At 36.2% G+C, this 13,180-nt stretch overlaps 2 protein-coding genes across 2 annotated transcripts; one reads left to right on the top strand and one right to left on the bottom strand.

The window, feature by feature from the left end:
- Positions 1-1,733: 1,733 nt before the first annotated feature.
- Positions 1,734-5,729, top strand: LOC100817317 (THO complex subunit 4A). Its single transcript, XM_014764044.3, has 5 exons — positions 1,734-2,136; positions 2,242-2,397; positions 4,392-4,460; positions 4,544-4,725; positions 5,416-5,729. Exons 1-5 carry the CDS (start codon positions 1,975-1,977, stop codon positions 5,588-5,590), a joined length of 744 nt encoding a protein of 247 aa, XP_014619530.1. The 5' UTR covers positions 1,734-1,974; the 3' UTR covers positions 5,591-5,729.
- Positions 5,730-7,158: 1,429 nt separating this feature from the next.
- Positions 7,159-12,971, bottom strand: LOC100815374 (uncharacterized). The gene is made up of 12 exons (NM_001255004.2): positions 12,790-12,971; positions 12,538-12,706; positions 12,366-12,450; positions 11,442-11,638; positions 10,039-10,121; positions 8,911-8,956; positions 8,731-8,787; positions 8,588-8,642; positions 8,407-8,507; positions 8,231-8,294; positions 8,004-8,137; positions 7,159-7,601 (listed from the first exon to the last, which is right to left on the bottom strand). The coding sequence occupies exons 2-12, from the start codon at positions 12,616-12,618 to the stop codon at positions 7,428-7,430; spliced, it is 1,077 nt and encodes a 358-aa protein (NP_001241933.2). The 5' UTR covers positions 12,619-12,706; positions 12,790-12,971; the 3' UTR covers positions 7,159-7,427.
- Positions 12,972-13,180: the final 209 nt, after the last annotated feature.

Below are 13,180 nucleotides of genomic sequence, written 5' to 3'. Positions count from 1 at the left end.
TTCAAAATTGACAACACTTTATAATTTACCCAAGTCTTTAAAAAAAATAATAGATGTTTCATTGAAAAAACTAACATTGAATTGATAAATCAAAATTTAAATTTAAAGTCTGAAAATAATAATGCATTAGTACACTAGGTAGCAGGATAAAATCACACTAAAAATTGACAATACTATGCACTATATTGATAAAAGTGAAATTGGAATAATGACATGTCTCAATCAACATTGGATTAGAGAAAAACCTCCATCAAAAAGACAATTCTAACCTTATGAGAATCCAATACATATTAATGGGGCAAATATTCAAACAACTATAAATAATACCAAATACCTTTAATATAACCACACACTTCCACACAACATACCTTCACAAACGAAATTCAATCTCAATATTATGACATTATTGGAAGAAACAAACACTCAAATCATTGCTAACTCGAAATTAGCATTCATTTTTTCAGATGGATCAATCAAACACAACCAAATTGATGTTTATTTTCAATGTCCTACTTCAATACCAATGCGAGTTCCTAGTGAGTGTTCTTTTGAGACACTAAAGAATAGAATGCACAACACCTTTTGGCTAACCAATGACCAATTTGTGTATGAAATCTATTACCGATAGTCATCCATAGATACATGTCAACAATCTTTTTTTCATTCTCTGCAATTGAAAATTGATGATGATGTTTGCACAATGTTAATGTGCAATGAACAATACCTGTTTGCTGGTCCTATAGAATTATTATGTACCATCAATAGAACATTTGATGGTATACTTAACCTACTTCGATTCACCATCACTCATACTTATGATGATACAATGTTGTATTACAACGGCAAGTGGAAGATACCACAACAAGATGATTTTTTAGGTTACTCTTTCACTGGAACAAACCTAATAAGATTTAAAATTCCTTCGGGATGCAACATCAAAACACTCAAAGATATCATCAAGCAAGTTGCACATCTAAGGGTTCTCCCTTATGAAATTCACGAGTTACATGTGGTCAGACAATTGTTCTTTCGACAGTCAGGTCATACAAAATATTTAGAAAAATTAATTTAATATGAAATAACAGAATTGAAAAAATGATGAAGACATGTTAAAGATGTTAGCATAATTCAACTACTGAAAACATTTTTGTTTAATAAAATTTTTAGTTATTTTTAGCAAACTAGCAACCCAACCAGCTCTAATAATCGATCAACATGTTGCAATATCTGATGTAGATGTTGCGCATGATGAACAAATCGCTAGAATGTTTTAAATGAAAAAAGACATATTTACTACACAACATCTTTCAAATTATGATTAGTTTCATCATTTTTGTGTTTCAATTGTTGTTACTAGTACGTTCTGTTATTTTCGTTTTATTATGTTATATTTGTTTATCTAATTGATAGTATTTTTTGTTATCTGAGTGTTTTAATTTTTTTCATTTAATATAACTGAGTTGTGGTAATTATATACCCAGTGTATTTTTAATGAATCTATTTTTTTAATCCCTTTTTCTTTTTTTATTTATTTTAAGACTATTAATTATTTTCATTTAATTTAATTATAACATTTTTGAATATAATAAAATAACATTAAAAAAACAAAAATGAAAAGTCGGATCTGAAAACATGACTTCTTAAAGGATAATATAGTTAAAGAATTAAATTAAAAACTAATATATATGGATAATTATTTAGAAAGAAATAGTGTAAATAAGGAAAAATGACCTTATCTGGTTAGTTTGATATTACCTTTACCTTATCTGCCTCAAGATCAGATGGAGAGAAAGTTTAAAAATTCTAAAGACCCAATCTCAATACCTCAAACTCTAAACACTGCATATTTAATTATCATACCACCACCCACCCTTCTCCCATCCCTCACTCTCTCGACGAAACCCTAAGCTTCCCCTTTCAATCTCATCAGATCCTTTCGTGGTTGCGCGAAACCCTAATTTTGAATCTGCAAACATGTCTGCAGCTATGGATATGTCGCTCGACGACATAATCAAGAACAACAAAAAATCTGGATCCGGAAGTTCCCGTGGCCGGATCCGACCCTCCGGTTCCGGACCTTCTCGCCGGTTCCCCAACCGTGCCGCCAACCGCGCCGCTCCTTATGCCACCGCTAAGGTACCTTTTACTTTCTTCGATTATTTTAGTTTTTAATTTCGCTGCGTTCGGTATTCGATTTGAAACCCTAATTTTGCGTTGGATTTGGTTAATTATCGGTTTTAGGCGCCGGAGGCGACGTGGCAGCACGATTTATATGCAGATCAGCAAGTGGCTGCGGCGGGGTACCCTGCTCAAGGTGGTCGTGCGGCTTCCATAGAAACTGGGACTAAGCTTTACATTTCAAACTTGGATTATGGTGTTTCCAGTGACGATATTAAGGTAATGATTATCTCTTTGTTTTTCTTGTACTTTGCCTATATTTTTTATTTGGCATGACCTTGAATTTTCGCGTTGAATTTTAGTGAGACATGGCCGTGATATTTGGGAGTTTGTAAGGAATCCTTGTTCTGTGTTGTTTGTTGCTAGTGTTTGCGAAGTTTGGGAGAGGCCCCTTTAAAAAAAAAAATTTATAAAGGAAGAAGGTACTTGAACAAATTAGGTGAGGGATGCGTACGGTTTACTGTTATGTGAACAGTGAAGTGTATGTTTGTGCTAATGTCTTTGTGATTTAGTGTATGTTTGGTTCTGCAGATTTTCACTGTGTCTTTCAGAAGCTACTCCTTGTAGCTCACCATATTAGCGTTTTCAAATGAAAACAAACACACGTTTAGTGTTGTTCCCGTATCAATTTCAAACTGGGACGCAGGCTACGGTGGGAGAGGGGATTAGGACTCCCACCACGGGAAAGTTATTTAACACCGCTAGATGTATTAATTTTAAATCATTGACCAGGATTTTTTCCTTTTCCATTTTTTTCTTTCTCCTGTTCTACCCCTCTCTTTCCCGATTTTTGTCCTGCTTCTCATCATCATGCTGCCGTGATGCTCCCCCGTCAACTACTTCTTCCTCCATCTTGTACCCCCTATTTTCACACAGGCACAACACAGGATAGACAATCTCAAACCAGCAACATTATTTTCATTTGTACATCACGGTAACAAACAGAGATGAAATAAAAAACAGAACCATGAAAGTGCTTGAGTGAGGCACAATTTGGTCAGGTGTGCCCCCTTCACTCCAAGCCGCTCGCAAGCAACCATGTTTCCATAACCAGTGAATATCAGGACCAACGTATGGAGAATAATCAATCAAGAAAAGATAGAATGAAACGGAGACCAGTAAAATTTGCAAGAATATAAGGATCAACTCTCCTCTTTCACTGCAGCGATTTGCCGTCCGCCATTGGGAGCGATTTTTGGCAGCGGTGCCACCCGTTGTTTTTTCCTATTTCCTTCTTTCCTCCTTCCTTTTTCCTTATGCTCCTCTCTGGCCAGATTGTTGCGGCAGTGCCTCTACAAACATTCCCTCTTGCATACGTTCCGAGCACCACAGGAGACCACCCTCTGGCTGCATCTCTTCCACTCTTGTTACGATCAATGACACAGTGACTGCTGCAAATTGCAGCACCGCAGCTCCAACTATACAACCTTTCTCTTTACCCCAGCAGCCTCTGAAATTAGGCTGGAAAGAGAATTAGCTAAAAGAATAAAAAGAAAAAATCCTGATATATCGAACAGTGTTCAATAACTTTCTCATGGTGGAAAACCTAATCCACTCTCCCACCTTAGCCTGCATCTTCAAAATGGTTGCTCTTTATGCTTCTTATTACTTTTCCTTTGCTTGGGGCTTCATGAAGACACAACAATTGTTACTCAGTTTGGAAAAGAAGTCAATAATTATGTTCTTTGATGTGTTCGAGTAAACAATTTAATTAAGCACATATCTACCATTTGTTTTGTTCAACTTATTTTTTTAAAAAATAATTGCTTATTTGCCAATTTCCTAGAGAGCTTCAGTTTATTTTTCCAAAACAAACATTTGTTTCCAAACATCTCAATTAGGAAAAATATTTTATTTCTAATAAATATTCTCTTGTTTGATAATTTTTCAAAATGATAGATTAATATAAATTTGAAGTCCTAATCTTTTATTTAGTTATATAACTCTCTTAAGTTTAAAAATAAAAAAAAATGTCCTCCCTTCCCTGTCCTTGCAATACTAACTAACAGTCCCTTAGGTGTGCCTTTTGGTGCCTTTGGCTACCTTGGTCTGCCTATATTCTACCCCAAAATCTAATTTTCCTGGTTCAGTGTTTTATTGAGAAAGAAAGCAAATGTTTAATTGCAATAATATATTATTCCAAAATAAGAAAAAATGTGTTATACTTATAGTTTTACGGTCAAAGTTTGATATCCAATTTTCTTACTACGCAGGAATTGTTTGCTGAAGTTGGTGACCTGAAACGGCATGCGGTTCATTATGACAGGAGTGGCAGATCAAAGGTATCTTATCCTGTTGGCATAATCTGTTCTTTCTGGTCAATTTGTTCTGTCCTGCAGTAGTTCAGAAAAACTTTTTTTCATAGGGTACAGCAGAAGTAGTATTTTCACGACGAGCTGATGCTGTAGCTGCTGTAAAGAGATACAACAATGTTCAGTTGGATGGGAAACCAATGAAGATTGAGATTGTGGGAACCAACATTTCCACACCTGGTGTGGCTCCTGCTCGTAACGGGGCTATTGGAAATTTTGATGGAGTTCCTCGAAGGTATGCACTTGCTTATTGGCTCTGTTCTTTGATCATCTGTTCTTATTTAATTTGGTTTTTGGAGTTGTGAACCTTTGTTACATTCTATGGTTTAGATTTTCCCCCCCTAGATTTGACTGGTGATTTTGGATGCATATATATTGCTCTATGATTTGAAATTGAATTCATTTTAACTCTCGCTAGAAAACTTAACAAGTCTTGCTTTATGGTGTTTGCAATTAGTTTATGACTGTTACTAGTGTCCCTGTTGCTAGCAATTTTCATTCTTTAAAATTGCTGAAAGCTTTTGGATACTTTGAATTTTGAGTCAATTACTTATTGATCCTTTTACATATTGGAGGTATCTTAACTGATTGATGCCCTACCATATGCTCGCTGTTGAGATAACTGTATGTCCTTTCATTTTACTTTTGTAAAAGTGACCCCGAATGAGTGAATTGCTATGCTAGTGTTAATTTTAATCACTATGATTCTTTATGGATGCAAGAAGGCTGCATTTCTTTTTTCCTATGCAAGATGTTTGTTCTATTTTCACTTTTGGATTTTTTGTTTGGCATTTTAATTTGAATCAATAACTATGTCGTGAGATGGCGTTTATTGTTTTATCAGAAATATTTATTTGGTTGTGATGGTTTAGTTGGCTGTCTTTTTGTGCATTAAAGATGACTGTGTGTTGTTGATCTGGCTCAGTGGACAAGGAAGAGGTGGGGCATTAAGAAGGCCAGGAGGAAGAGGGCAGGGCGTTCGAAGGGATCGGGGACGGGGAAGAGGTCGTGGCGGAGCAGGTCGCGGTGAAAAGGTATCTGCTGATGATCTTGATGCGGATTTGGAGAAGTATCATGCAGAGGCAATGCAATTGAACTGAAGGAATTGGCCATATTTTATTTTCTTGCTATTACATCTATGATGTTTATTAGGGACTTGGTGCTGGAACACCATGTGTTTATGTATCTTTCACGCTGGCCTACTTTTTAGGGAAAGAGAATGGATTTCCTGAGTGAAAACATTTAGACTTGCCATATGGAGTTTGGGCTTCTGTTGTCTATTTTTGATTTTCCTTGGGTATGAAATATGGATTACGAAACAGAAGTCAGCATGTAATATGCAGTCAAGCTTGCCTTCACTGGCATTAATTTGTTTTAACGAGTGGATTATGGAAGTGGGAACCATGATTTCATCTATCAATGTACAAAGAAATGTTTGGCTGCCAAATGTGGGAGGCTACAGAATTCACCCACAGCTGCTTTGTTGTTTTGGTTAAACCATATACCCAACACAGTGGAATCTTCAAATAAAGGTAGATTCCCTGCCTCTTCTTTTAACACCCTCATCCCCAGAAAAGAGTCATGTGATCTCTTTTGTTTTTATTATATTATATGACCTTGCCCTGTGCTATACTTGTTTGATATATCATGAGATGTTGGTACTTGTTTTGGGTGTGAACATCTTCCTGACTTTCTGGTAATTTTGGCTTATTATCTAGTGAGATGGAATCTATCATCTGTTCTATTTGACTTCAGCGGCCGATTGCACTGGTCAAGATACACGTCTACAGATGAAGATTGCACTCCTGGCTAAGGATGCTATAGGAGTTAGTATTTATTTTACATTTGCTGGTCATGCTCATTCAGGTCCAGTTGTCTGTGCTGTGTCGTGTATTTTACACCCGCTGTAACCCAGTTTTCCTTGTACTGAATCTGTGAGAAATGTCCTTGCGGGTTAAAGCTGGTCCATTCTTTGATGCCATATTTTTACTTGTTGGAACCAAGAGGGACAGCTGATAGAAGTGCTTGCTATAAGTCAGTGTCTGTTCTAGTTAACAGGCGTTGGTGAAACATGATACACATGCCTCCCTAGCTGTGGGAAAGAAAATGGTATTGTTAACTTCCTTTGAATCTAGCAACGTTTTTTTCCTTCAGTATGAGTTTTTTAGGGTAGCAGTCCGAGAGCCTAAGAATATTATGTCACTGGGGCAACTGGGCATTAATCCATCACGTAATACAATATGCTCAGCTTGTTCTGTTTAACGTAGGTTGAAGTATAACTGGATTGAATGGTGGTTCGACAGCTGACCTATAACTGACTAGTGTTTGGATTGTGATGACCCTTGCGTGTTTTAAACTTTTAGAAACTGTGCTGTGGCAAATGAATGATTCAATAAATCTACGTCTTCTGCTGGTAAGTGCTGCTGCTGTCCTAATAAAGAGGCAAGTACAAAATTAGATGGTAGTGTAAAATTGAAGATATCGAGATAAAAAAAGACTGGTTTACATGTTTAGTTAGTTTCTACAAATAGGTTCAGTTCAGTTTTTAATACATCGTTTCCCCTTGATCTCATTTTTGAAATTTGAGAAGAAAATAAAAAACGATCAGTCATCACATTTGGATTAATAGACAACAGAAAACCTTATTTGTAGGAATTATAACAAAAGTACTCGTAATATTAATATTTTCATTTCTTTCATCTTGCTCAACTTATAATATGTTGCAGTCTGCTATAGCTCATACTCGAACAAAACGAGTGCTTCTAAATAAACTTACTGTTGCCATAGTCAAAAAATATACAAAGCCTTAGCAAGCAAGCTTGTTTGTACACAAATATTCACTATTGAAAAAAAAAAAGGAAAAATAAAAAGGACGAGGCGCTAAGAATTCACGACGGCTGGGAAGATATGATGCAAGTTCTGTACAGATATAAGAATCTATTGTGATTTTGGCTTGGCAATCTTATCCCACGTAGAAAATATAAACCCCAGCACGGAGTAAAAAACTGCCTGAATGCAAGAAATCACAAAGTTCCAACAAGAGGAAGGCCAATACCACGGATAAAGCAACCTGAAGAACAAACTAATAAGATGCCGAGGATAACGTCCCACCTGTATCATGGTATAACAATAACATCATCACTTATATAAAATAGAGGAACATTGCTTGTGTATGCATGTAGCTCGCTCTGAATGACTCGAAATAAAAGACGAATTGTGTGGCATAAACGTGAACAATTTGCCCTTTAGGAAATCAGTTGAATAACCAAAAGAAGCAGAAAAAAATAGCAGCATCCGTGTGCCGATTCCACTAAATCCCTTTATTAAAGAACTGCATTTTTCTCGATCTATTGATAGCTTCAGCAATTTTCCACCATACTTTAATCATATATTGCTACCTATTCAACAATCCTTGTAAGCTTTTAAAGTTGAAATACTTTAGTTAACGAGGGGCACTTTCTTGTTTGTGGCTCAAGTACGAAATAATAATAATAATAAGAAAAAAACACTAACCGGAAAAAGTAAATCTAATGCTTCCCAAGCTGCATGACGAACGGCTCTAGTGGGATACATTGGACCACCAGGTGAAGTAAAGCTATACAAACAAGTTTTCAGTCTCGTACTAGTAGTCATTCTCAATTCCATACCTGTGCCATAAACAAAAGAATGACATAGCTAAGTCAGGATGAGATACGAATAGTCCCTGTCCAAATATTGCACCTGTATGGTTGATATAATACCCTGAAGGATCTTAATTTCTGAAAGGTAATGAAGCAGCACTGGTTCAACCTTTAGCTTTTGAAGCTGATACGTGACAACAAAAAATTCAAAACCATACATTAAGGGTTTACATCTTCAACTCTTCATAGAAAAAGAGGATACGGCTCTTAATTATGAAGAGGTAATTCAAATGTACCTGATCAGTGAGTTCGGTAACAAATATATCTGCTGGACCGCCAATTAAGAAAGCAGTTGGGAAAGCGGGACATTGCTTCAGGAAGCTATCTATTTTGTCAGCTGCAAAGAAAATATAATATTTTAAAATGCTAGATCATCATCATTCATGGCTTAGTCCACTCCCCCAATAGTCTGTCTACCTTTGTTGTAAAATAGAATGAACCTTGAGAGCAAAAGATACATATCCCGCTGAGCCTGATAATACCATGAAGGTAAATAATTTTAGAATGACATTACCAGAAACCATAATACCAAAAACTATAACTTATAGGGTCAATCTGACCTGGAAAGGAATTTTATTCAATCGAGTGTGGTCTAATCCAACATCTTCCAAAAGGTACTGAACTTGAGGGAAACACAACGAATATGGAAAATAATTGGGAGAAGGAAGCAATAATCACTACATTAGTTAGATTATCCATATCAGTGCAAATAAACATTAGATTCCTTCTAGGACTCTTACACGGAATAGAGACTGGAATCGCCTTGTATTTGTTTGAATGTCAATCCTGTACATGGTATCAAAAAAATATTATTGCAATATCATCCCAGATTGAATTTATGAGTATGGTACCATGTCCACTGTACTATAGCAGATGTTCTAGCCCATGGAGACAATCTTAATAACATTTGCCATTACTTTCTGTTATGCTTTTTTTATGGAGGGGATAGGCCTGAATGGATTGCTATGGAATTGGCATATTAAAAATCAGGTAAAGCGAAAAATATTAATAAAATAATTTTAAAAGAAAAATAATGAAGAGAACCCACAACTATTCTTCTTTCCAATGAGAAGAAGAATAGAGCATGAAAGGAAGTTCATATATTTTGTCCAGTCATGGTAAATTGGTAATGAAAGTCAATATAATTGTAACTAGCTATGAAGCACGAACTCCGACACAAACACTTGGAACAACTAAAGTAAAAAACATAAGACACAGGAACACATTATATATATATATATAATCAAGATGACAAAAGTTTAAATTGCTAATTAAGATTTATATATTGATCTTACAATAAGTTGTTAAGCTTTATAATTTTCATATGAAAATAAGCCTCACAAAAAAGGTACTAAGTCATCATATTCCAAAATTCAAGAACTTCATCTCTTCACAAAAAAAATCTAAGAAAACAACAACAACAACAACAACAACGCCTTATCCCACTAGGTGGGGTCGGCAAAAAAAAAAAAAAAAAAAAAATCTAAGAAAACAGAAGGCAGAAAGTTTTTAAGTGAAAGGTTTACCACAATAGGTTAACTTTTAAAAAGGAAATTTGATTATTGTTATAATTTAATCTTTAGGTTGATTTTTATTTTAAATTTTTGATAAAGAAAAAGATGTGTCTGGGCCGTGTTGCCGCTGTGTCCAAGCTTAAAAAAAAATTGGACACCACAAAATTTGCCACATGTCCACTGCGCGTCAGTGTTGGAAATGTGTTGGACACCCCGACCCCGACACCTCCTTTAACCACTGTGTCTGAGCTTCACAGGTAACTAGTAAACACCAGTCAATCCAAATCCAAGCTTGGCTTTTGCTAATTATGGACAATTAAGTAAAGTTTTCTTTTCAACAGCCTGTATTCATACCAGAAAACATTTGTGGCACCTTGAACCAGAGCAGATGAATACCGGAGAAGCACTTCTGGATTATCAAGATGAACTTCAAATAACTGCAAAAAGTTATGAAGTTATTGTGAAACACAGTAGGAAGCTACATGGAAAATGTTTTACTGACAAACTATATACCACAATTACGATCCATGGAAGATATATGCAAGTAATTCATCAAACTCATTAGAAATTTAGAGGAACCTAGGCTTGCTTAGGAAATACGGAGATTGACTCTTTACAACAGAGGAAACCCTCCGTAATCATTAAAAAGCAGAAGAGAAATAACAGAAATGAAATTAAATAAGCTTAAATATGTTTTTTTGTTCCTCAAATTTGGGTCAATTTTGTTTTGATCCCGAAATTTAAATTTGCTTTTATTAGTCCCTTAATTTCAAAAATGTTCTTTTTAGTTCCTCTCTGTAAAAAAAATTCTCATTGATTTTGGGGTGACTGGGATGTTTCTTCTTTTATGGAAAATTGCTAGCAGCCCACAAACAACATGGAATGAAAATTGGAGAAAGGGAAAAACCTCGGAGGTTGTGGAACTGTTGATGTTAGGAGTGAAGAACCTAGGGCTACTGCAGAGGTGTTCTTGAACTGGAACACTATGTGCAATGTTCTGGAACCTTGGGCTGTCAACATAGAAAGCATTATCGGTTCTGGAACCAAAAGATGAATAGAAAGGAGCGAAAAACAAGGAAGTGTCTAGGAGAAGAGAATAGACAAACAGGAAAGAGAAAGGGAGGAACAAGGAATGGGGATGAATAATGAAGAACAATGTGAATAGAGAAAGCAATGTTCCCAAAGGAAGTGTGACGGATAAATTTCTTAATATTCTTCATGTTTTAAATTTTTAAGACAATAATTTTCACTTTTTTTTTATACGAGACATATCCTTAAAGTGTCAAGTCATATTGGAGTGTTGGTTGAGCGTGCACACCATGTTTGGCATGTGTCTAAGCCAATAAAAAATAATTTCCAATTGGACACCTGGTGAGCAATGTCAGCGTCATTGTGGGAAGTGTATTTGACAATTCGAGAAGAAGCAGGCTTTGTGCTTCATGTATGGACAAATCTCTACTTTAGATGACCATGAGAACCAAAAATCATTGCGAAACCAGTTTAAAAGAATGTCTGACTTGGCTTCCATTTGCATTAATTATTAAGGGCATGGTGATCGTGAAAGAAACAATGATATCTATGCACTTCAAATACTTACCTTTTTAATAGAATCCAAACTGGTAAAGCAACTTGAGTAAATCGTTCTTTTTAAATTGTGAATGTTAAAATTCAAAACCAGTGACTAAAGACCATACAATCACACATGAAAAACGTCATCAAGAAAGCAACAAGACAAATGTAGACACAAGCTCACATACCCATTTGTGAAACAGTAGGGCAAAAATATGTGAAGCAAATGATTGGCTCCAAAGTTGAACAATCAAGTCAAGGATAGGTTTTCCACTCTCAGACACTCGCACAAAATAATCAGCAAGCACATCATAGAAGCATAACGGACCATCATTAATATCCTCTGCGGGAGAAATGCCATCTTCTTCCTTGTTGACAATTACATCTGTTATTGTAAAAAATAGAAAACATGCACTTTATAACTCTTGTTTAACAAATAAAGGATAATACACATACATCCTCCCCCTTCTAGGAAACAAAAAAAGAAGTTCCTGATACGTTATTAGATTCAATTCAAATATCCACATTTTAGTTGTGATTCTTGTGAATTCCATCCTCCTGTATCACACTCATTTGTTCAATAAAGTTCCCAATCACACGTGATCAAGCATATCCAGCATTCAGAGATCACCATAACATAACAGAGCAGCTAATTATGTTAGCAACACATAATAATCCTACTTTCTTAGCCACATATATGCTACTTTAACCTCGGATTAAAACTTCACTTCATACCAAAAGAAGTATATATAAAGACAAGATTTAGATACAGTTCCATCGGTGCTTGTGATGCTAAACTTCTATCAGAATTAGAGTTTTACTTCAGTAATATATGTTGATCTTTAATGCAAACCATTATTACGCAAATTACCGAGATGAAACTCCAATTCGTGCTGAAGAACTACCAAAAGCGCATACTAAACTGTTTCTAAGTTTTATTCTATATATATATAGATCGTGACCACAAACATTTTAATTCCAATAACATGCTAAAAGCACAAGTTGCCATGTGAATCGCCGTACTCTATAATAAATCACAAGACTCAAAGTAGCATCACGGCGAAAATAATCAGATTGAATAACGCAATGATTTTAATTGCAAACTCACTCACCTTTGGCTCGCTCATCGACTTCTAAAGCTATGTCCGCAAACAGCTCCTGCAACAAATTGCGCCTCTGCGAGGAATTAGCCAATGCCTGCACCGCATTCATCACACGCAACAAGAACTAAATCAATAGCTCGTTCCACTCGTTGCTAAGAAAAAAATGGAAGAAAAAACGAACCCGCTGAAGTTTCTTGTGGATCGCCTGAGAGAGCGCGTCGAGATACGCGGAGGTACGGGGCGGTGAATGAGGTTCGGACATTTCCGATCGAAATCCGAAGCAGAACCGGATGGAGCGAACAAAAACCCTAGGGCCCTAATCCCGATCCAGACGCGGCATCGGCATTTATCTAGCAACGCAAGGGAAAATAAATCAAATTAAACTAAGATTTAAATTTAACGGAGAGAGGTTGGTTTAGGAGTGTTAATAAACCGCTTTTCTTCGATCTTTGTTTTGAAAATGAAGAGCGTGGAAAACAAGCGGGTTGAAAGAAATGATGGAAGCGTGGCCGTTGGATAGAGTCACACGCAAACACTTTGCGGCAGAAACAAAAATGTGTTTGGAAAGGGAATGGTGGATGCGGGGGCGCGGTGCGGTTCGGATAATGAAACAATCTGAGGTGGCGTGGAATTAGTGACATGGTGAATGGGACTCGTGGACATTAGCACCGCCATACACCACATTACCGCTTTTGTTTCTGCTCGAGCCACGTGGATTCACCACGACCAATCTCTCTCTTTTCTTTCCTTTAAATATAATTAAATCGCTAGATTGAAATAAATCTCAATTCACAAATGTTAAATAAGCGTCCTTAGACCACTTT

Source organism: Glycine max, chromosome 11 (genome assembly GCF_000004515.6).
Source record: "Glycine max cultivar Williams 82 chromosome 11, Glycine_max_v4.0, whole genome shotgun sequence".
NCBI lineage: Eukaryota > Viridiplantae > Streptophyta > Magnoliopsida > Fabales > Fabaceae > Glycine > Glycine max.
The sequence above is the reverse complement of the archived record's forward strand: the minus strand, read 5'-3'. Positions and strand labels throughout refer to the sequence as shown.

What these genes read in the sequence shown, in the direction of transcription:
- LOC100817317 (XM_014764044.3), top strand. Translation starts at nt 1,975, where the DNA reads ATGTCTGCAGCTATGGATATGTCGCTCGACGACATAATCAAGAACAAC. An exon ending in ACAGGAGTGGCAGATCAAAG is followed by an intron (nt 4,461 to 4,543) that starts GTATCTTATCCT and finishes TTTTTTTCATAG; the next exon opens with GGTACAGCAGAAGTAGTATT. An exon ending in TTTGATGGAGTTCCTCGAAG is followed by an intron (nt 4,726 to 5,415) that starts GTATGCACTTGC and finishes GATCTGGCTCAG; the next exon opens with TGGACAAGGAAGAGGTGGGG.
- LOC100815374 (NM_001255004.2), bottom strand. Translation starts at nt 12,618, where the DNA reads ATGTCCGAACCTCATTCACCGCCCCGTACCTCCGCGTATCTCGACGCG. An exon ending in AGTCGATGAGCGAGCCAAAG is followed by an intron (nt 11,639 to 12,365) that starts GTGAGTGAGTTT and finishes TTACAATAACAG; the next exon opens with ATGTAATTGTCAACAAGGAA. An exon ending in TTACCGAACTCACTGATCAG is followed by an intron (nt 8,295 to 8,406) that starts GTACATTTGAAT and finishes GTCACGTATCAG; the next exon opens with CTTCAAAAGCTAAAGGTTGA.